General features: G+C 50.8%; 3 protein-coding genes and 1 long non-coding RNA gene across 4 annotated transcripts in view; 2 read left to right on the top strand and 2 right to left on the bottom strand.

Annotated features, from left to right (window-relative positions):
- LOC135387593 (membrane metallo-endopeptidase-like 1) overlaps positions 1–23,628 on the top strand; it is a 132,204-nt gene that overhangs the window by 62,924 nt on the left and 45,652 nt on the right. The gene's annotated exons all lie outside the window — the stretch shown is intronic.
- Positions 1,388–9,937, bottom strand: LOC135387704 (uncharacterized). Its single transcript, XM_064616803.1, has 8 exons — positions 9,628–9,937; positions 9,374–9,563; positions 8,460–8,619; positions 7,756–7,898; positions 7,561–7,693; positions 7,012–7,203; positions 1,652–1,670; positions 1,388–1,602 (listed from the first exon to the last, which is right to left on the bottom strand). The coding sequence occupies exons 1-8, from the start codon at positions 9,935–9,937 to the stop codon at positions 1,388–1,390; spliced, it is 1,362 nt and encodes a 453-aa protein (XP_064472873.1).
- LOC135387590 (uncharacterized) lies at positions 10,937–22,255 on the bottom strand. The gene is made up of 3 exons (XR_010421223.1): positions 22,162–22,255; positions 11,062–11,133; positions 10,937–11,004 (listed from the first exon to the last, which is right to left on the bottom strand). It is a non-coding gene; the product is annotated as an uncharacterized LOC135387590 (long non-coding RNA).
- Positions 17,508–21,357, top strand: LOC135389775 (uncharacterized protein K02A2.6-like). Its single transcript, XM_064619806.1, has 2 exons — positions 17,508–20,991; positions 21,044–21,357. The coding sequence occupies exons 1-2, from the start codon at positions 17,508–17,510 to the stop codon at positions 21,355–21,357; spliced, it is 3,798 nt and encodes a 1,265-aa protein (XP_064475876.1).

Below are 23,628 nucleotides of genomic sequence, written 5' to 3'. Positions count from 1 at the left end.
GCCTGCGACTGAACCAATCTAAGTCTGGTGGCATTGATGGGCATCAATATTACAAATCGGCCATGTAGGGTTTGCTCAGAAACTTGGCAGGAATGTACTAGTAATATCAATCAAGTAAAAATCCGAACAAGTTTGGAGTGTCATCAGCGAAGACGCGACGAAAGCGACCCGGACAGATGGGGGAACGTCGAACTTTCAACATTTTATCATGTGGTTAATACGGGGTGATTATGATTAAAGGTTGAAATACGTTCACTGATTGTCTTTTTGCGATTCTTGTCTACGCTGTTGTCATGTGCCAACCGACCCCACTAGCCCCGTAGAGAGTCATCGGCTGTTACAGGTCGCTGGCAACAGTCTTCTATACTAATTAAGGTACACTGCACGAGCCCAATGATAATGCCGCAGCCGTTCACGAAAGTTGGGCCGACTGTTTTCTTCTGTTTCTTTTTTTTTTTTTTTTGCTGAGCGATCTTTTTTGCTGCGTGCAATGAAGTTTATTGCAATTTAGCCTCGCAGAGTGGTATGAAGGGCCAAAAGGCACCTGTCTATCCGTTGCCACCCAAATGTTAGGCCCATTATTTTCCGCACAGATAGTGCAAAGATTCTAGGTGCTATTTCTTGCAGATCAACCTGTTACTGATGTGCGGAGACATCACTCAAGTGTGCCACGCATGATCATCTCTCAAGGACGTCCTACCTCCACTGTACATTTTTGCAGACTTGCACGGAGTCACTTTGTTTTAAAAAGCGATACTCATTACTAGAGAGCGGAATATATTTTTTTTTTTCATTACAGTTTTGGTCTTAATACTGGTACCGACCAGAACCAGAAAGCCCTATGTTGCATGCACATAAATGCCAAGATTCACACGTTGTGGCGTATTTGGCATGAAAATGCCCGCATAGTGCATATTTTGCAGTAGTTTCAGGCGGGAGAGCATATTTCCTTGGGTCCGTTTGGTGGTTTCGGGGAAGCTAGAGTTTCCGATCGTGGTTTCTGTGCGGTAAGGTGCGTTGTTTAGCCCATCCCTTGCCTGCTGTGCTTTCCACTGCGTGCATGACCCATAAGCCGTACTACACACTTTCGTCACTCTAGGGCTACGAAGACTGGCGGCGCTCGCATTTTAGCCACTATGATGCAGTGTCGAAAGCCAAGCCTTCAGCTCCACGAGTGTTCTTTGTGGTATGTGTCTGTGGCGTGATCCGCTCATGGTTTTTCATGTAAGCACTCGATGGAACAAAAATGCGCATGCGTATGTCGATTTTTACGGCATATTTGAGAAGTTTTTAGTTCATATTTCATTTAGTTCCAAGACTCGAAGGGTTCCTATAGTGTTTCGCGGGCGAAGCGTGTCAAGAATGATCACCAGGACCGGAATTTATTTCACGTGCAGTCGCCGGGTCCTTTCTTCCAATTTTCCAATGATGGGCACACACGGAAATTGTCGTTCAGATAATCCTTGACGTGGAGAATATCCCTGTAGCCATCGCTGTAGGAGTCATTGCAGATGTTCTTTTCTAGCTCGCCTCTGTGGATAATGTACTGCAAGCCGAACATGACGTACCACCGTGAAAGCCCTGCTGTTTTGCCTTGCACATCTGAAACAATGAAGTAGTATGTATATTTCCATATGTATCTGCTATGTACCTCCGTATGCCCTCCGTACCTGTAAGCAATGTACAGGCTCATCTGACATCCTTAGACTAACGCGCTATCTGATCACGACAAAAACCTACGCTTCGCTTATTGGGTACGCAGTTCTTCCCGCTCTCCTCATGCGCTGTTGCCTTTGCGTACGTAAGGAATAGCGCGCTGGTTCCGCACAACGAGCAAAGCTCTGCCTTGCGCGCGGCAGAGCGAACAATCAGCGCTACCCTTTACGTACGCATACGGTATGGCACAACTCGCTAATATGCGCATTGATCAGCGATGTACAGTGCTGGGCAAAAGCTTACGGACCACGCTCCGGCGCATCCCTTCCTCAAAGTGACAGGCCAGCAGCGAATGGTACCGGTCACTGGGTTTCTGAGGCATATGGTACGCTCCCATTCGCTGCTGCCCTGTCACTCTGAGGAACGCGTTCCGTAAACTTTTGTCCAGCACTACATACTGCAACCTCACTGCCGCCTAGCTGTTTGGTGGTTTCGGAAAGAAAACACACCCAGAGTCAACAGATTACGTACATTTGTAATAAGCACTCCTTGCAATGTATAACGGGTGTTCAAAGTCAAACCGGGACTTTCTGTCAAATGGCTCGCGCGTGTTGACCACGTGGTGGTGCAAAACAGAAAACACGTGCTGGACAAGATGGCTGACAACGAGGTGAGCGCGCACATCGAATAGCGATTTGTCATGAAGCTCCTCGTGAATGAAGTCAAATTCACAGAAGACTTCAGGCTCAGTATGGTTACGATACACTTAGACACAGCAAAGCGTTTGAGTGGTGCAAACGGTTCCGAGACTGCCGTACATCAGGGCAGAACGATCCCAGCCGGGGCGGCTCAGAGCCCAGTGTCAGAGTTCCTTGAGCGCCTGCTCCTCAAGGACCGACGGATAACACGAAAGACGGACCTTTCTGTGGGAACGTTGAACACCTCCAGTTTCGGAAAGGTAGTGCCCGTTTGGGTCCCGAAGCAGCTGTCAGTGTTTGAGCGGCAGAGAAGACTGGAAATCTTCCAAGAGCTAAGGTACCGTTTCGACACTGAAGAACAGGCGTTCCTTGATGGGATCATCACGTGCGATGAAACGTGGCTGTACCATTTCACTCCCGAGTCTAAACGCGCATCAAAACAATGGAAGCATCTGTGCTCGCCCGAAGCACCCAGCCTGCGTTTTTCGGAGACAAAGCTGCCGTTTTCATGTTGATATTCTTCCCAGTGGTACTACTGCATATTACTGCCAGGTTCTTGGGGTAGTGCATAAGCCGCTGAAGCAAAAGCGGCCGGGCCTCATCACCAAAGGAGGAGTCCTACAGGCAGGGCCTGCGATAGGGGTACGCAAGTAAGGCGACCGCCTTAGGCCCCGCGCATGAAGCCCTCAACCAGGGATTACTTTTTTAAATATCAAGTATGCACTTAACGCAGATAAGAGAATATGCCATTCCGTCATGCGATCAGAAAATGCCCCCCCCCCCAAAAAAAAAAAAGAAAAATCCACCAACCCTGCAAGCTATACCAAGGATTTCTCACCCTTCTCTCCTGCCGCCATTTCCCGTACTGCTAAAATCTCTATTACTGCTAGTGTGAAACAGGCCCCGCGATGAGCCTCCGCCTCAGGCCCCGCACACCCCTAGCACCGGCCCTGCCTACAGGACAATGCACGTCCGCATACCGCGCATCTCACGACACGCACCTTACAGGAACTTGGCTGGGAGTTCCTGCTACATCCCCGTTACAGTCCAGACCTCGCCCCCAGCGATTTCCATCTCTTCGGGCCACTGAAGGTGTTCCTTGGTGGCCGCAACTTCAGCTGCGACGACGAGGTCAAGAATGCAGTCTGATCGTGGCTGCTACGCGCCGGATTTCTACGCTGCTGGCATCGAAGCCATCGTGAAACGCTGGGACAAGTGCATTAGTGCAGCTGGAGATGCATGCTGTGCATTTCTCGCCTGTTTACTTTTGCGAAAAATCCCCGTTTGACTTAGACTCCTCGTACTTGAGTACATTTGTAATAAGCACTCCTCCAAACAGTGGTTTATCCAGAATCCCAAACATGGAGGGGTGTTGGGGTCATTATTATCGTCATGTCATTACAGCTTTAACATATTACCGACATGTGAAATCGCAAGGGCACCCCCTGTACACAGGTGAAAAAGTTAGGGGTGCAATTGAACATTTTTTTTTGGGAGGAGGGGGTGTTAGGGGGTTTAGGAGGAGTCTGGATAAATCACTGCCTCCAAATTGTGCGGAGATCCATACCCACGGAGACCCCTAGCTTAGTCAAGCATGGTTGTGGTACGTACCTTTACTCTCATTGTGGAGTTTGTGTCAGTAGCGAGCGTCCACTTTTGATTTGAACGCAACAGCCGCAACACTCTCTTCTGGTCGATGACGTCATGTATCTCTTTATAGCAATGGTAGTCATAGAACCTTGTATGTGTATGTTCATGGTCGTCGGGATCATAGCAGAGCTACATTTTAGAAGAAAAGAAGAAGTAGAAAATACGGTTCCTATCGCGGATCTAACGTATAGGGAAAGACTAAGGGCTTTATACATGTACGTCTATTTAATTCTGATGTGAATGCGCTGTGTACACACGGCCAGACTTTTGATCGTGGTAATTGAGACAGCAGACGACACCGTGAGTAGCCCTCATGAGTAGTTCTGAGCTTTCGTGTCATTTCTTCCTCTAACTGCAAGCATGCAGATGATAGGATGGAGCTGATGTACCGAATAGGCGCGGCCGTCGTGTCGGGCACACCAGCATAATTGTCCCCTTACACCGAATATTTCGCGACATCCCGTAGCTTAGAAAATTCGTTGGCGGCGCGAAGCAAGTGTGGCTATGGACGGCGTACAGATGTCGGCAGATGGAGAGAGGACAGCATGAAGGAATGGGTATGCGTCCCCGGCAGACTTCAGGGGAATTGTGCAACGGTCGACGTACGTCTATGATGGACTACAATGAGCGGTGTGCTGAGCGGTTGTTAGCACCGATGTGCTTCCGGTTAACTTCCGGTTAAAGCATCAGGGTTCCTGGCGGAGAGGACAATACAGAGAGGAATCCTAGACAACACTCAGTACCACGTCAATACAAGCTCCCTCTGCATAAAGTCAACAGGCGAAAAATAGCCACAGAAGCGGAAATGACGTCATAACTCTGTCAGTAGCCAGGGATTGACAGCTCTTCTCTACTTTCGGCGCTATGATGTCGCACACAAGCTAGCAGACGACGATGCGTCGTCTGCTACCAACTGTTCTGTTGGACAGACAATTTGGGTGGTGTTCAATTTGGAAATGTAGGACTGTCGAACATTTTCAGAACCTGCTAGAGTGCACATATGTGCGGTAAGATGTTAAACAGACTGTATGCCACCACTTCCACATCGTCTCGCCCGTCAGGCCAGTCCGCCATTTTCAGCGCAGGGTAACTCTAGCCGTTCGAAAATTGCGGTCATAGGTGGCTACTCTGGAGTCAGGTGATGATGAAGATTCTGACGTCGAACTCCCTGGCTACTCCGGTTGAATAAGAAAACGCGACCTGTAGCTACACGCTTAGCAACAGTGGAGTAAATACTTAACAGAAGAGGTGAAAGGCAGAGAAGGAGCAGGTGAAAAGGTGAAGTTGCAATCGCCACACAGCATTCATGCATGGTAAGGGTGACTCCGCCCTACGGAGGGAGCTAGTATTCACGTTGTCATCCCCTATGTCAACGATGTTTCTGAATCTATCAGACAGGCTTTGCTTCCGTTGGATATCAGGACTACTCATGTCGAAACCAAAGGACTCCGTCCCCCCGGAAGACCAGACTAGACTACAAACTACAATGCCAAGACTGACACGTGCTACATTGGCGAGACAGGTAGGAAACGGAACACTCGTTTCAAAGAACATAAGCGGGACATAAAGAGCGCGACGCACGACACACGGTTTTTAAGACTGAGCTTACTGAACATTGTTAGGACACAGGACGTTGTTTCTACTTCGATAACGCGATGGCCTTATCTCGAGAACAAAGATGGGGACAGTGGAAGCTTCCTAGAGTCTTGGCACATACATGGTGACCCCTCGGTTTGTAACAAAAACCTTGGCCCCCTTCCGGAACAATACTCCTTAAATAGTAACCGGTTGTATAATCTCTTTCAGTTTGGCACTGATGATGTCCGTCGCATGACGGACGAAACGTAGCCCAAGTCGGAGTTCTCTACTTTTTTTGTCCAGCTAATATTCAGGCACCCTAGACAGCACGCGATCGAATCTCCTCTCGAGGATTTCCGCCGCCAAGGGCATGCATGCCACTCTTGCATGCACTCTTGTCACACGTGGATCACGGGCGACGCGCTGAACGAACGTTTGTTGGCCAGAAAGATGGCAGAGGAAACGACGTGGTACGAGCCAGCCGTCGTGTGTGCCGCTACAGAACCAAGCGATGTCATGTTTATCCGTGCACTAAAAGTTCTTACTTGTTCCCATGTCTCTGTATCAATGTCGCCTATTCCATAGCACACATGGTTTGGCGCCTTTCACGATTTTCAAGGCCATGTATCTTTAGGTATGTATATAGATCTCAGAGACGCACCTATATCAACGATCTGATGTTAAGTGTCAGCAGTTCTTAAAGTCGCTTCAACTCAGTCTCAAGTCACTCAAGTCACTACAAGTCCCCCTTTAGCTGTGGTACAGACTGCTGCCAAGCAGTAAGAACCTCAGCCACTTAGAGCCTTACTGCAACACCAATAAATACGTAACCAAGACGATGCAACATCTGAGTCACTGCACTATAGTCACTTTGAACAGGAAGGGAAGTACTTGGCAGAAGCAGGGAGCAAGGCGATGTAACTTACTCAGAGGGGAATTTACGTACGGTACCATTCGCTGCTAGCGTGTCACTTTTGTTCAGCACTGTTCCATCCTCGGTCCAGCATGTCTGGGAGTGATCTCGGCTCATAATTTCGCGTTCCGTCCGCGATGCTATACCACTATTTTCCACTCTGTATACCACTGACTGGTTCATTCGACCGCATGACTACGAATGTGATTGCCAGAATCTGGCTGTGACGCCCAGACAGACCTGCGTTAAGCGTGATGCCATGCATATGGCTGGCAAGTCGGGCCTTGGGAAGCTGTGTTGGGTCAAGTCTACACCCTGGTATGCCATTACTGCTGCCATTTTGAGACATATGCCATTGGGGTCTCGTGCCACGAACCTCGTGAATAAAACATCGTGGGCAATTAGCTAGTCTCCCATAAAAGTCTGCGAAAAACCTGCCACTATTCCAATCACAAACGGCGGTAGGCATTATGGCGTAGTATGACTTTCGATGTGAGAAGGATGATTTTTACTTACGTAACGGAGGCCGGAGTACGAGCTACTCCGATTGCATACTTTGCCGCTTGGTATCACCAACGGCGCCGCTACCTCGGCGTTTGTGAAAGTGTCGTTGTTAAATAAACTCCAGCGACCTCCCATGTGAAACGCTAGGGCCTCTCTTGTTGCCGGCGGCAAGCGGATCTGGTTTCTGAATCCAAGGCACTCGACCTTCACAAGAGGGAAAACAGGATTTCACCGACCCTGTAGTGTACGTTCGTCAAAAGGCAAGCAACGGCCGCGTAACGTACAACGGCATTCACCTGGTTCGTCGCTATTTGTAATCAAGAACTCGATGCAGTAGTTTACCAAGAATTTCCTCCCTGGGGGCGTGGCGGGACCTGGTGTGACGCAACTACTCCCATTAATTTTTATGCTATTTGAAGAAATATTGCATAATATCACAAAATTGTAGGATCTGTCAGATTTTTTTCTTTCGGGGTGGGGGGGGGGGGTGTAGGGGGTCAAGACAAATCACTGGCTCGACGGCGTTGCTTCCTTCGGTTGCGCTATTAGTGAAACACTTACGGACGCCTGAATGTGGGGCAGAGGAGCGTTTTCCCACACAGTGTGACCAGTTTCACGGCAACTGGAGGCATTTGTTCCAGATAAATCCTTTAACAGTGCTGTGCGGTAGAGCACCAAATCGGGTTTGGCCTCGCTGGATAGAAGAACGAGCTGGGTAAGTCACAAGCGCGGAAATTACAGCCCACGGGTTCTTACTTGATCACCCGCTGAAACTTGGTCTTCAAAGTATTCGTAACAGTAGCGTCATTTTTCCCCTCGAACAGCGGCGCGGCGCCGAACAAAATGTACGCGTACGCATCCTTGGACTTTTTGAACTCTTCCTGAAGCGAAGCGATTTCCTGAAAAGCAACAATAACATTTTTGTCGACTGTCCAAATGTGAGGTTTGTTAGGCGTGGCAGGGAGACACCACTGAGGAAATGAGAGACACCACTGAGGAAACGAGCCGCAAAACACGGCAGTCGCAGGAAGGCATAAGGAAAAACGCAACCGGCTCCACGTTATATGAGAAAACTGGTTTGTATTTCATTTTTTTGTTCATCTCTTTTCTCACAATATTGCTCGATCCAATTATGATATCTAATATCTCGCGCCGCTCATCACTCAATGCCTTGGCATGATATATTGAAATGATGACATATGTGATATGATATATTAGATTGATACATTGATTGATTTAGATATCAGAACTACGCAAAATATTGGAACTGCACAATGTACGGGTGTAGGCAGTGACGGCATTTAGCCTCCTCCTGTCCTTTTTACTGCCTGTTTTACATCTGAAGCGCGAGGAAATGTCACTTACATTTTACCATCGTTTATCATTTTACCACATACGTCTTTGCTCAAAGAATATGTGAGCGAAAAGTTGGAGCTTGTTTCATCGAAGACTAACTGTACCTTCAGCAGATTGATGATGTTGCTGATTTCTGCATCCGTGGTGGATGTCTTCAAGTCGAGGTCAAGGGTGGAGAACACCGTTACCTTATCCATCCAGTACGACCTCATCGCCTGCTTACCACTGGCGGATCTCAGCTGTTGGTAAACGGTGGCAGCAACGCTGAAAGGCAAACAGAGCCAGACTTTTTGCGGCGTACCTTACCACAGAGATTTGCTATTGAGCGCTATTCCCATTTCATGCACGCATGGGACGGAGCAGCAATTTACGGTGACAAGCTTCCGGCGCAATCCTGGTATGCAAGGGAGTCTTGAATCTCGCGGCTAAGAAAAGCTGCTCCGTTGGGAGGGCAGTTTGCTACGTCATGTCAGTCGGCCAATAGCGAGGCACGTGCCCCCTTTCTTCCACTCCTTTTGCAGTTGAATTTAATGGCGCGTGCATGAAGCGGAGCAATGGACCGGTCGCGTCGCTAGCAGACGAGTGCGTGTGGATGCGCTGGCATTCTACCGGGAGCGCGGCCTATACGGTTGTCTGTGAAATGATACGCGGAGCGAAGCACAGTTTGGTTACCATAGCAACCGCGCAGCACAAAGCACGCAAGGTGGTGCTTCGGAAAGAGCTCGCAATTGTCGGCTTCAGAGGTGGGTTCAGCGTTTGAGGAAAACCCAAGAAAACCCCACAAAGCACAGCCGGCACCGGGATTCGACCCCGTGTACCTCCCAGTCCCTTCGCACGCACTGGAAGGCAATAATGTGAATCATTCTCGGTAGCCAGCAGGAACATCTCGCCTCACACAATACAGTATGAGTGGACTTCCTATTTCAGGTAGATAGCGCTCTCTCTTTTTTTTTCTACCTGTAGAGGCATTACAAAGCAGAGCAAACATGTCGTAGCCCCAGCCCCACTATATACTTACGAGGCCGCTATGTCTATCCCGTGCTTCGTCCGTTGACTACTCCGAGCATTTGTAAGAAACTGTGAAAACAGTGCTTCTGAAGATGGAAAAGGCGACGGTTGCGTAAATAACAGGATGTCACAGATGCCATCCGATGGAAAGAATGCTTTGTTTGTCCAATACGCAACACAGGTGATGGTCTTCTCTGGTACTGCAAGATAAAAGCGATTGCAGAAACATCCATCGATAACACAAGCATAGCAAGAGAAACGTACGGGGAGCCTTGGTTGTCGTTGTCGTGGTCGTGGTCGTCGTTGTCGTTGTCGTGGTCGTCGTTGTCGTGGTCGTGCTCGCAGTAGTTGTTGAAGGAATAGGAGGAGGAATGTCGTAATTTTCGTCATACCCCTGTGTATCTCCATCCCCTTCACCTCCTGCACTGTCTGAACTGGACCCAAACACGCCTGTAATCATATGGTACATCGCATCGTCTGAAAAATCACCGAAGGCGACCTGCCATGCGAGGCTGGAACGCCGTTTTGGAATTCCACGCAGGAGCTTAGCGGCAGACGACGATATATTTCCCATTTTTGGAAGTACTGGCTGAAAATACATTCGACGACCCGATACAGTGCTGCCCCGAGTCTAATATGGATGAGAACCGCTCGCAGATGGAGCTGTGTCGCTATAGTTGAATCGACTTCGAAGGTCGTTCTGTATCCCATTCGTAAAACGTATAGGCTGTCGCTCCTTACGGTTCTCGAAAACGCCAATATCGCGGTCTTGAACGCACGCGCTCCGAAGAAGGGTCTTCGTTGTGGCTATACGTACGTAAAAGCGGTGACCCGCAATGTCTACATGGAATAGTACACAATACCCCCCGGATGTTTAAACAGAACCAGTATATTCACCAGTGACGACAGCGACCATTAATGCCAACAGGAGAAGGCAGCAAATCGCCATCGCTATCAGTCCCCATTTTTTGGCTTTCCTGGAAGTAATGAACATTGTCAGCATGCAACATACCTGGAACGGGAAGCACGCTGCTGTACTTACTCATTGCCTGGAAAATAAAGCAATCGCGTGTACATTCCACAACGTACTTTTCTTTTCATGCACTTTTCGCGTCATTAGTAGAACCAATCCATGTTAGCACATAGACTGGACTGGGACCGACCAGGTTTATACGGAATCAGTGATGATTCATTAATGTTCAGCACTTCGGAGAGTTCCTCCGAGCTGATCCACTGCACGCTTACTCACTGTTAGACAAATGTATACATTTTAAGCCTGTAAACTCCCTTGCAAGGGCAGCCCCAAGATATATCAGAGGTAAAGCAGGGAGAAACGAAATCACCCCCACCCATCCCCCGTGCCCGTGCTCAATGTCCTGTTCCTTGTCGTTTCTGCTAGGACTAATGCAAGGGACGGATCCTGACCATCGGTTCGTCAGTTCGGGGGAGAGGAAAAGTCGGTGTGCGCCCCCACCCCTCCCTTACTCCCCTGGATCTGCCACTTACTAATGCCCATTCCCCTTCACTCTACAACGCACGAGCACCGAAGGATGAAACGCTTTTTCTGAACCCAACAACCGAGCGAACCGAATAACAGGAAATGTCAATTACCGCCTTTGTCCTGTCCTATGCTTTCCGTCCCTAGAAAACATAAACTGGTAAGCATCTGTGCAGAACATGGTCAGTAGATGTCCATACCAGACATACCAGACATGCCGGACATGCCAGACATGGAGCTCATCCCACTCATCGCGCTCATTTGGCTTTCGGCTGCGGAAAGAACAATTCCATAAAGGAGTGACCAAATAGCATAATTGCAGATTAGCTGGCGGAGAAAGCTCGAGCATTGGCACACACACACACACACACACAAAAAAAAAGAAAACACTCGTCTGTGTTAATTGTCGCGTGCCCATGCTTCTTCAATGTACAGTATAGGCCGCAGCCCTCAAACACATAGCCGGGCCGCATTTACCTCACCCAGTCTTTCCACCCACTAAGACCTCCACTAGACAGGTCCTGAAGGACGGCGCAGAAAATACCACCAAATACATCATATACAGAAAAAAAGAAAAAAGGAGCGGTGTAGGTATGTCGAGCCGGACGGTGTGTCCAACTGAAAGTCCAAATCCGCAATTCTTAACAATGTTCAGCAGCACTGAAATTATCTGCCCTTTACACACTGAGCTGTTACCTCTGATGTTACCATTGGTGCTTTCGAGCTTTCAACAGGTAATGCTATTTTTTCCTCTCCCCTGCCCCCACCCCTGCTGTAAGGGCTACCGGGAGAGATAGGCGCTCTCTAGGAAACTGCCGTACTGGTTGTAGCACATATCACTGGGCGCGTCCATGACCCAATACCCCCACCCTGGTGTAAGGGCTACCGGGTGACGTCAGGCGAGATAGGTGCTCTCTAGGAAACTGCCGTATTGGTCGCAGAACATGTCACTGGGCGCGCCCATGCCCCCACCCCTGTAAGGGCTACCGGGTGACGTCGGACGAGATGGGTGCTCTCTAGGAAGCTGCCGTATTGGTTGCGTCACATATCACTGGGCGCGTCCATGACCCAATACCCCCACCCTGCTGTAAGGGCTACCGGGTGACGTCAGGCGAGATAGGTGCTCTCTAGGAAACTGCCGTATTGGTCGCAGAACATGTCACTGGGCGCGCCCATGCCCCCACCCCTGTAAGGGCTACCGGGTGACGTCGGACGAGATGGGTGCTCTCTAGGAAGCTGCCGTATTGGTTGCGTCACATATCACTGGGCGCGTCCATGACCCAATACCCCCACCCTGCTGTAAGGGCTACCGGGTGACGTCATGCGAGATAGGTGCTCTCTAGGAAACTGCCGTATTGGTTGCAGAACATGTCACTGGGCGCGTCCATGCCCCCACCCCTGTAAGGGCTACCGGGTGACGTCGGACGAGACGGGTGCTCTCTAGGAAGCTGCCGTATTGGTTGCGTCACATATCACTGGGCGCGTCCATGACCCAATACCCCCACCCTGCTGTAAGGGCTACCGGGTGACGTCAAGCGAGATAGGTGCTCTCTAGGAAACTGCCGTATTGGTTGCAGAACATGTCACTGGGCGCGTCCATGCCCCCACCCCTGTAAGGGCTACCGGGTGACGTCGGACGAGATGGGTGCTCTCTAGGAAGCTGCCGCATTGGTTGCAGCACATGTAACTGGGCGCGTCCATGACCCCCCGCGCCATGCTGTAAGGGCTGCCGGATGACGTCAGGCGAGATAGGTGCTCTCTAGGAAACTGCCGTATTGGTTGCAGAACATATCACTGCGCGTCCATGCCCCCACCCCTGTAAGGGCTACCGGGTGACGTCAGACGAGATGGGTGCTCTCTAGGAAGCTGCCGTATCGGTTGCGTCACATATCACTGGGCGCGTCCATGACCCCCCATCCTGCTGTAAGGGCTACCGGGAGACGTCAGACGAGATGGGTGCTCCTAGGAAGCTGCCGTATTGGTTTCGGCACGTATCACTGGGCGCGTCTCTGACCCCCCACCCCCACCCTGCTGTAAGGGCTACCGGGTGACGTCAGGCGAGATGGGTGCTCTCTAGGAAACTGCCGTATTGGTTGCAGAACATATCAGTGGGCGCGTCCATGCCCCCTCTGCTGTAAGAGCTACCGGGTGACGTCAGGCGAGATAGGTGCTCTGTAGGAAACCACCGTATTGGTTGCGGCACATGTAATTGGGCGCGTCCATTACCCTGGTGAAAGGGCTACCGAGTGACGTCAGGCGAGATGGGTGCTCTCTAGGAAGCTGCCGTATTGGTTGCGGCACATGTAATTGGGCGCGTCCATTACCCTGCTGAAAGGGCTACCGAGTGACGTCAGGCGAGATGGGTGCTCTCTAGGAAGCTGCCGTATTGGTTGCGGCACATGTAATTGGGCGCGTCCATTACCCTGGTGAAAGGGCTACCGAGTGACGTCAGGCGAGATGGGTGCTCTCTAGGAAGCTGCCGTATTGGTTGCGGCACATGTAATTGGGCGCGTCCATTACCCTGGTGAAAGGGCTACCGAGTGACGTCAGGCGAGATGGGTGCTCTCTAGGAAGCTGCCGTATTGGTTGCGGCACATGTAATTGGGCGCGTCCATTACCCTGGTGAAAGGGCTACCGAGTGACGTCAGGCGAGATGGGTGCTCTCTAGGAAGCTGCCGTATTGGTTGCGGCACATGTAATTGGGCGCGTCCATTACCCTGGTGAAAGGGCTACCGAGTGACGTCAGGCGAGATGGGTGCTCTCTAGGAAGCTGCCGTATTGGTTGCGGCACATGTAATTGGGCGCGTCCATTACCCTGCTGAAAGGGCTACCGAGTGACGTCAGGCGAGATGGGTGCTCTCTAGGAAGCTGCCGTATTGGTTGCGGCACATGTAATTGGGCGCGTCCATTACCCTGCTGAAAGGGCTACCGAGTGACGTCAGGCGAGATGGGTGCTCTCTAGGAAGCTGCCGTATTGGTTGCGGCACATGTAATTGGGCGCGTCCATTACCCTGCTGAAAGGGCTACCGAGTGACGTCAGGCGAGATGGGTGCTCTCTAGGAAGCTGCCGTATTGGTTGCGGCACATGTAATTGGGCGCGTCCATTACCCTGCTGAAAGGGCTACCGAGTGACGTCAGGCGAGATGGGTGCTCTCTAGGAAGCTGCCGTATTGGTTGCGGCACATGTAATTGGGCGCGTCCATTACCCTGCTGAAAGGGCTACCGAGTGACGTCAGGCGAGATGGGTGCTCTCTAGGAAGCTGCCGTATTGGTTGCGGCACATGTAATTGGGCGCGTCCATTACCCTGCTGAAAGGGCTACCGAGTGACGTCAGGCGAGATGGGTGCTCTCTAGGAAGCTGCCGTATTGGTTGCGGCACATGTAATTGGGCGCGTCCATTACCCTGCTGAAAGGGCTACCGAGTGACGTCAGGCGAGATGGGTGCTCTCTAGGAAGCTGCCGTATTGGTTGCGGCACATGTAATTGGGCGCGTCCATTACCCTGCTGAAAGGGCTACCGAGTGACGTCAGGCGAGATGGGTGCTCTCTAGGAAGCTGCCGTATTGGTTGCGGCACATGTAATTGGGCGCGTCCATTACCCTGCTGAAAGGGCTACCGAGTGACGTCAGGCGAGATGGGTGCTCTCTAGGAAGCTGCCGTATTGGTTGCGGCACATGTAATTGGGCGCGTCCATTACCCTGCTGAAAGGGCTACCGAGTGACGTCAGGCGAGATGGGTGCTCTCTAGGAAGCTGCCGTATTGGTTGCGGCACATGTAATTGGGCGCGTCCATTACCCTGCTGAAAGGGCTACCGAGTGACGTCAGGCGAGATGGGTGCTCTCTAGGAAGCTGCCGTATTGGTTGCGGCACATGTAATTGGGCGCGTCCATTACCCTGGTGAAAGGGCTACCGAGTGACGTCAGGCGAGATGGGTGCTCTCTAGGAAGCTGCCGTATTGGTTGCGGCACATGTAATTGGGCGCGTCCATTACCCTGGTGAAAGGGCTACCGAGTGACGTCAGGCGAGATGGGTGCTCTCTAGGAAGCTGCCGTATTGGTTGCGGCACATGTAATTGGGCGCGTCCATTACCCTGCTGAAAGGGCTACCGAGTGACGTCAGGCGAGATGGGTGCTCTCTAGGAAGCTGCCGTATTGGTTGCGGCACATGTAATTGGGCGCGTCCATTACCCTGCTGAAAGGGCTACCGAGTGACGTCAGGCGAGATGGGTGCTCTCTAGGAAGCTGCCGTATTGGTTGCGGCACATGTAATTGGGCGCGTCCATTACCCTGCTGAAAGGGCTACCGAGTGACGTCAGGCGAGATGGGTGCTCTCTAGGAAGCTGCCGTATTGGTTGCGGCACATGTAATTGGGCGCGTCCATTACCCTGCTGAAAGGGCTACCGAGTGACGTCAGGCGAGATGGGTGCTCTCTAGGAAGCTGCCGTATTGGTTGCGGCACATGTAATTGGGCGCGTCCATTACCCTGCTGAAAGGGCTACCGAGTGACGTCAGGCGAGATGGGTGCTCTCTAGGAAGCTGCCGTATTGGTTGCGGCACATGTAATTGGGCGCGTCCATTACCCTGCTGAAAGGGCTACCGAGTGACGTCAGGCGAGATGGGTGCTCTCTAGGAAGCTGCCGTATTGGTTGCGGCACATGTAATTGGGCGCGTCCATTACCCTGCTGAAAGGGCTACCGAGTGACGTCAGGCGAGATGGGTGCTCTCTAGGAAGCTGCCGTATTGGTTGCGGCACATGTAATTGGGCGCGTCCATTACCCTGCTGAAAGGGCTACCGAGTGACGTCAGGCGAGATGGGTGCTCTCTAGGAAGCTGCCGTATTGGTTGCGGCACATGTAATTGGGCGCGTCCATTACCCTGCTGAAAGGGCTACCGAGTGACGTCAGGCGAGATGGGTGCTCTCTAGGAAGCTGCCGTATTGGTTGCGGCACATGTAATTGGGCGCGTCCATTACCCTGCTGAAAGGGCTACCGAGTGACGTCAGGCGAGATGGGTGCTCTCTAGGAAGCTGCCGTATTGGTTGCGGCACATGTAATTGGGCGCGTCCATTACCCTGCTGAAAGGGCTACCGAGTGACGTCAGGCGAGATGGGTGCTCTCTAGGAAGCTGCCGTATTGGTTGCGGCACATGTAATTGGGCGCGTCCATTACCCTGGTGAAAGGGCTACCGAGTGACGTCAGGCGAGATGGGTGCTCTCTAGGAAGCTGCCGTATTGGTTGCGGCACATGTAATTGGGCGCGTCCATTACCCTGCTGAAAGGGCTACCGAGTGACGTCAGGCGAGATGGGTGCTCTCTAGGAAGCTGCCGTATTGGTTGCGGCACATGTAATTGGGCGCGTCCATTACCCTGCTGAAAGGGCTACAGAGTGACGTCAGGCGAGATGGGTGCTCTCTAGGAAGCTGCCGTATTGGTTGCGGCACATGTAATTGGGCGCGTCCATTACCCCGCTGAAAGGGCTACCGAGTGACGTCAGGCGAGATGGGTGCTCTCTAGGAAGCTGCCGTATTGGTTGCGGCACATGTAATTGGGCGCGTCCATTACCCCGCTGAAAGGGCTACCGAGTGACGTCAGGCGAGATGGGTGCTCTCTAGGAAGCTGCCGTATTGGTTGCGGCACATGTAATTGGGCGCGTCCATTACCCTGCTGAAAGGGCTACCGAGTGACGTCAGGCGAGATGGGTGCTCTCTAGGAAGCTGCCGTATTGGTTGCGGCACATATCACTGGGCGCCATGACGCCTCCGACCCAGCTGTAATGGCGGCAGAGTGATATCAGGCAAGATGGCGGCTTTCTAGGAAACTGCCGTTATACCATTTTAGCTCACCATATTTGTACGGCTTGGACAAGCTATGGACAAGCATGTACAACAAGCCCTGTCATATTGAGCATGTAGTGAAAGCTGGACATCCGCTTTCGGTGGACAACCGTAGCAAACGCTTGCTCTCGTTCGAAGAACAATGCGTGCCAGTGCCTACACATGCGCGCAGATAGTCACGTGATACTCTCGGATTCTCTCTTGGCGAAAAAACCCGTAAAGGGTGCCGCGTTCAGGACACCTTATTCGAGAATATGTTGATTTGATTTTAAGAAAACTTTCATTGACACTTCGGCTCTCAGCTAATTAGTATAAACGAAAATACTGGCTATCAGCTTCGACTTCTCTTCACAACAATATTTTTTTAGAGCTTGGCGGTCGTTACGTGGGACAGTCTCTACCTGCTGCCCAACATGAGCGGAGGAAGCGCTACGCCGTGGTAGGGTAACAGCGCTTGAAACGTTGGTTTTGTGATATCCAGTGTCAATTACGTCAGCACCGCCGCAAGGCTTTGGTAGCTTATCCAATATCACTGCGCCGCCATTCCCTTGATATACTACCCAGTGTTTAAGTTCTCGACAGCGCGGCGTACCTTTGTGTTGATCGCGTTTCACTCTTCCTTTACGAAATAAAGTTCACGCACAGAGAGCACGACGTTGCAGTTGCTACGCCGTGACTCGAAGGCATACAACTCGCCATGATGTCTGTGTGTTTCTATACTTACGCCATCCCGCGACTATGATATTGGCGACGAGGATTAACCACTTTGCATCTTTGCTGTTCGAGTAGACCTGCATCTACAGAGCACTCACCGTCATGCCAGTTTACGGCAATATTGAGCAGTTCGACGGCGACGCTTCTGCGTGGACTGACTACCGGGAAAGGATTCAGCAGTACTTCGAAGCTAACAATGTTGCTCAGGACAAGCAACGCGCTGTCTTTTTGACATGCTGTGGAAAGCAGACATATACGTTACTTCGGAGCCTGCTTGCGCCTGCTGCACCGTCCGCCACGGCACTTCCCGCCATCCTGGAGGCGTTGGATAGTCATTACTCTCCAAAGCCGTCACAAGTGGTTGCTCGCTACAAGTTCAACACAAGGGTTCGTCAGGAAGGCGAAGCCGTAAGTGATTTCATTGCTGCGTTGAACAGATTGTCGGATGATTGCGAATTCGGCACATTTCGGGACAGTATGCTACGTGATAGAATTGTGTGTGGCATTAATGACGCCCAAATGCAGACACGACTACTCGAAGTGCCAGATCTTACCCTAGCCATTGCAAAGAAGACTGTTGTCGCAATTGAAGCTGCACGAAACGATTCCAGAACGCTGTCCACACAATCCGAGGGCACAGCTGCGAATTTTGTGAAGAATAAGTCGACAGGAATAACGTGTTACCGCTGCGGTGAGAAGCATTTGGCGACACAGTGCCGACATCGTAACACAGTTTGTCATAGCTGCGGGAAAAAAGGTCACCTGGCGAAAGTTTGCCAAGGAAAAGCAAACAAGAAGAAAGAACAGGGCGAAGACAAGAAAAAGTCTGACAAAAAGAAACCAGTACATGCCGTTGAAGATCCATCTGAAGACGAAGAAGCTACTTCTGTGTCTCAAGTGTTCGATCTCTGGAATGCGTCGGATCGAAGCGATCCGTTTCGCGCGCACGTCGTCCTGGATGGTGTTCCGTTGGAAATGGAACTCGATACAGGTGCTGGAGTATCTATCATTGGCGAAAATGTTCTGCGCAAGGTTCTTCCCCATGCAAAGCTTGAGACTTCCAACGTACTGTTGCGAAGCTATTCTGGTGAACTAACTCGTGTGAGAGGATGCGTGAACGTTCAAGTGAAGTTCCGTGACAAGCAGGAGTGCTTACCACTCTACGTGGCGCCGGGTTCTTGCCCAAATCTTTTCGGCCGCACTTGGATGAAAGCTTTTGGCATGGCTCTGACAGCAGAGGACACACACGTCTGCGTGGTCTCAACTGTTGAGGACGTTATTGCTAAGCATCAAGACGTTTTTTCAGATACTTTGGGTACCCTGAAGGATGTCACAGCGAAACTACAAATTCAGGACGGCGCACGCCCAAGATTCTTTAAAGCGCGTGCAGTACCGTTTGCTCTTCAAGACCGAGTCGCCGAGGAGCTACAACGTATGCAGCGTGAAGGCATTATCGAACCAGTAAAGACGTCTGAATGGGCCGCGCCCATTGTTCCTGTCGTCAAACGCGATGGACGTGTAAGAATTTGTGGTGACTTCAAGATTACCGTAAATCCCGTTGCCGTACCTGAGAAGTATCCGATTCCAAGGGTTGAGGAACTGTTCGCTAAGCTGTCAGGAGGAAAGAAATTCAGTAAGCTTGACCTCAAGGATGCTTACCAACAAATACTGTTGGACGAAGAGTCCAAGAACCTGGTGACCATCAACACTCAGAAAGGGTTGTATCGGTACGTAAGGCTACCGTTCGGTGTTTCTACGGCACCAGCGTTATTTCAACGAATAATGGAAAACCTGCTGCAAGATCTGCGTGGCGTCGTGGTTTACTTCGACGATATCCTTGTCACTGGAAAGGATGACGACGATCACAAGAAGAACTTGGATATTGTACTGCGAAGGCTTGAAGAGGCTGGACTACGATTGAAACTTGAAAAGTGCATTTTTATGGCCCCTAGGGTGCACTATTTAGGTCACATAATCACGGAAGCGGGGTTACATCCTGATCCAAAGAAGGTAGAAGCTGTGACGAAGGCGCCAGCGCCAACGAATGTGAAAACGTTGCAGAGCTACCTGGGGCTAGTGAACTATTACAGGAAGTTCTTGCCTGATTTGTCGACAGTACTGCATCCTCTAAACAAGTTACTGGGAGCAAATGCGCCATGGACTTGGGGCACCGAGCAGCAGCTCGCTTTCCAAAAAAGTAAGGACCTCCTAACGTCTGCTAGGGTCCTAGCTCACTTTGACTCCAAGAAACCTTTGGTGTTGGTATGTGATGCATCGCCTTATGGCGTGGGTGCTGTACTTGCGCACCGTGAACTGTCAGGTGAAGAGCTTCCTATTGCATATGCGTCAAGGAGCTTAATGCCAGCAGAATGTAATTACAGCCAACTCGATAAAGAGGCTCTGGCCGTAATTTTCGGCGTTCTGAGGTTTCATCAATACCTCTGGGGTCATTCATTCGAAATAGTGACCGACCACAAGCCACTGTTGGGACTTTTAGCGCACGATAAGCCTGTACCTAATAACTGTTCACCCAGGCTTCTTCGCTGGGCCCTGACGTTATCATCTTACCGCTACGAGTTGGTCTATCGACAGGGAAGCCGCATCGCACATGCCGATGGACTGAGCAGATTGCCACTACCTACTGAAGCTCTTCCAGTGGAACGACCAGCAGAGGTGTTCCTGTTGGAAGGAGTCTACCCAACTGTTTTATCCGCAAAGGTAGTCGCTCAAGCCACGTCAAGAGACGTCATTGCATCCAACGTTCGCCACATACTGTTGTCAGGCGGCAAATTACCTGACGTCACTGACTACAGGCCTTACCAAAGGCGTTTTGATCAACTGAGCGTGCAGGATGACTGTATACTTCTCGGAAATCGCGTTGTCATTCCTCAAGAGCTACGTGCAAAGGTTCTCGACTTGCTTCATGACAGCCACCCTGGTGTCACAAAAATGAAGGCTGTGGCCCGCAGTCACGTCTGGTGGGATACATTGGACGAAGATATTGCTGCGAAGGTACAGAGATGCATGACATGCCAAGAACAACAACGTGAGTCCAGGCGTGTTCCTATGACGCCTTGGCCTTTTCCAGAAAGAGCATGGTCGCGCTTGCATGTGGATTTTGCAGGCCCTTTTAAGGGTCATTACATCTTCATCCTTGTGGACGCATTTTCCAAGTGGGTAGAAGCCGAAGTTGTTCCATCACCATCCGCGGAGGCTACTATTTCTTGTCTACGTTCTATATTTGCGAGACATGGACTGCCCGATCTCGTAGTGTCGGATAATGGACCAGCATTTGTATCAGCAAAGTACACAGAATTTCTGAAGCGGAATGGAGTAAGAAAAGTCCTAATTCCTCCATATCACCCAGCATCGAATGGGGCTGCTGAAAGGGTTGTTCAAACAATTAAGAACAAGCTTAAGAAGGCAAGCACAGGTGATTTCAAGACGCAGCTATCTCGCGCACTATTCAGCTATCGAACAACGCCGCACGAGATAACCGGTGCATCTCCAGCAGAACTCTTGTGCGGAAGAAAACTCAGGACTGCTCTGGATAATCTCCATCCGGACATGCGCACCGCAGTGCTTCGTAAGCAACTGCGCAGCAAACTTTTGCGTGACAAAAGCGCTCGTTCCCACAGCGTCTATCGTCCTGGGGATCCAGTGTTCGCAAGAAATTTTCGACCTGGACCAACTTGGGTCCCTGCTGTTGTCACAAAAGCACAAGGACAGTCGTCTGCTGTTGTACAGCTACCTGGGGGAGTTATTTCCACCAGGCACCAAGACCATCTACGAAGGGATGCACAGCGATCAGAATCATCATCAGACAGCGACGCTGAAACAGCACAGTCGCAGTTGTCACCGAGTGTACCACCAGCTGATTTTCAACCTGATACCGTGGAGAATCATGGGTCATGTCCAGACGGCAGCAGCACTTCAAGTGATAGTGCGGTGACATCGTCACCTAGACGGTCTACACGAATCAAGCGTCCTGTGGACAGATATTGCCCATAGTTTTGCTGATGACATTTTTGTCTTTCTCGCTTTATTTTCCTATATAGCAAGTGCTGTAATGCTTATACGTAAGTCAGGTGTTCTGCTTTCTTTTCGGAGAGGGGAGGAGTGTGATATCCAGTGTCAATTACGTCAGCACCGCCGCAAGGCTTTGGTAGCTTATCCAATATCACTGCGCCGCCATTCCCTTGATATACTACCCAGTGTTTAAGTTCTCGACAGCGCGGCGTACCTTTGTGTTGATCGCGTTTCACTCTTCCTTTACGAAATAAAGTTCACGCACAGAGAGCACGACGTTGCAGTTGCTACGCCGTGACTCGAAGGCATACAACTCGCCATGATGTCTGTGTGTTTCTATACTTACGCCATCCCGCGACTATGATAGGTTTCATTCGTAATTTTTTTAGAGGGCTGCTTCCTTCTCTTCTGTGGTCAAGTGCCCTTAGTCCAAGGAACAGCGGAAACCGTAGACGCTCGCAATGACTAAGCAGAACCGTACCACGACTGACCACACCGAGGTGAACTTTCCAGCTAGCAGGCACGTGGCCGCACAAGTAATCGTTATCAAAAACGAACGACCAACCATGTTCCTAATTTCACACCTGAACCACATTAGGACTACACAGCTCGAAACTTGACCGCATCAAAAAGGTGGATGTGCCAGTATGCCGTGTGTATCGTTAATGAACGTACGCAATGGTTGCAAAGCAAAAAAAAAAAAAAAAAAAAACGGAACACTGCTTACCCATAATTGATGTTATCCAGCGGTGAGAGCTGATGTGCTCGGCAAGGCAAGGCAAGGGAAGGAGTGAGCAACCGAACGGGTGAACGAGACTCTGCTTCTGGTGGTGGTGGTAGTGACGTTTATTAAGAAAAGAAATGTGGTCTGCCTGCTCAGAATAATGGCGGCAAGTTACATTTCCAAGGGAGGGGAGTAAGGGAGGAAAAGAATAAGCAAAAAAGTTAAGAAAGAAAGGAAAGAGGAAAAAGAGGGGTTAGGGGGATGAAATTACAAAACTGACGAAAGTCCGGTGTCTTCTAGGAAGCTGAGGAGTGCGTCCCGAATTTTCCTTCGGGTATATCTTGACCCTTGAGGGTGCGTGAGGTCATTAGAAGAGCGTAAAGTCGTTCCTGTGCCCTGAAGACGTTGAAGTAGGGATTGCCTTTCGCTGTGATACCTCCCGCAACGAAGGAGAAGATGGCATATATCAGATAGTTCTCTACAGCTGCTGCAGTATGGTGACTCTGTTCGTCCGAGCTTGTGCAGGAACGCTGGTGTGAAGGCACTTCCCGTTCTCAGGCGATGTATAAGCGTGGCAGTGTGTCTCGGAAGTCCTCTGGTCGGACAGGCAGGTGCGTATTCTGCTGGAGTGTTTGCTGTTTGGAGATGAACCATGGTGATATAATCCCTTATTGCCGTGCGCGTGGCGTCAGGGTCAATAGGGGCAGGTAGGTTTGCGTCAAGTTGGTGCGCTGCTGCTGCAAGGTTGTCCGCTTGTTCATTGCCGACTATGCCCACGTGTGAGGGTATCCATTGGAGGTGGACATTATAGTTCAAGTCCTCGAGCGTTCGAATTAGGTCTCGAACTTGCCAAGCCACGGTGTCTTCGTACTTTGGGTGCTGGATCCGAAGAAGGGAAGAGCGGGAATCGGTGAGGATGACGGCTGGTTGAGGGGAAAGTGTTTGCAGGTTCCTCAGTGCGTGTTCTATGGCTATGAGCTCGGCAGTTGAGGAGGAGACGTTGGTGATGATGCGTCCACTCCAAGATAAGTTAAGGGCTGGGATGCAGAAGGCGGCAGTGCTTGATCTGGGCTTTTGGAGGACAGAGCCATCTGTAAATATCTTCAGGTGCTCGTCGAGTGTCGTCTGAATGAAGTCGGAGGCGATTGATTTTGCGACGATTGCGGAGGCTGTCTTCTTCCGTAAGTGTGGTATGGACATCCCGCAGCTTACTTCACGGATAAGCCATGGTGGTATTGCCTCAGGGGTTACAGGGAGTGGATCAGCTAACAGGGAGAAGGTGTGCACGAGGTTTGCGAAGCGCGAGTGTTTGTGCGCCTTGACGCGTTCAAGAATAGACTCTGCTTCTGCTTCTTCACGGGCTTTTGTACCATGCGCGTGCTGCTGATGACGGTAGTAATATGGTATTAGTGACAGTAGGATGTAGTAACAGTTGGAGTTGGAGTTAGGAAAGAAAAACGCTCCTACAAA

The sequence above is a fragment of the Ornithodoros turicata genome, chromosome 3 (genome assembly GCF_037126465.1).
Source record: "Ornithodoros turicata isolate Travis chromosome 3, ASM3712646v1, whole genome shotgun sequence".
Taxonomy (NCBI): domain Eukaryota; kingdom Metazoa; phylum Arthropoda; class Arachnida; order Ixodida; family Argasidae; genus Ornithodoros; species Ornithodoros turicata.
Note: the sequence above shows the minus strand (reverse complement) of the source record. Positions and strands in the feature narration are given on the sequence as shown.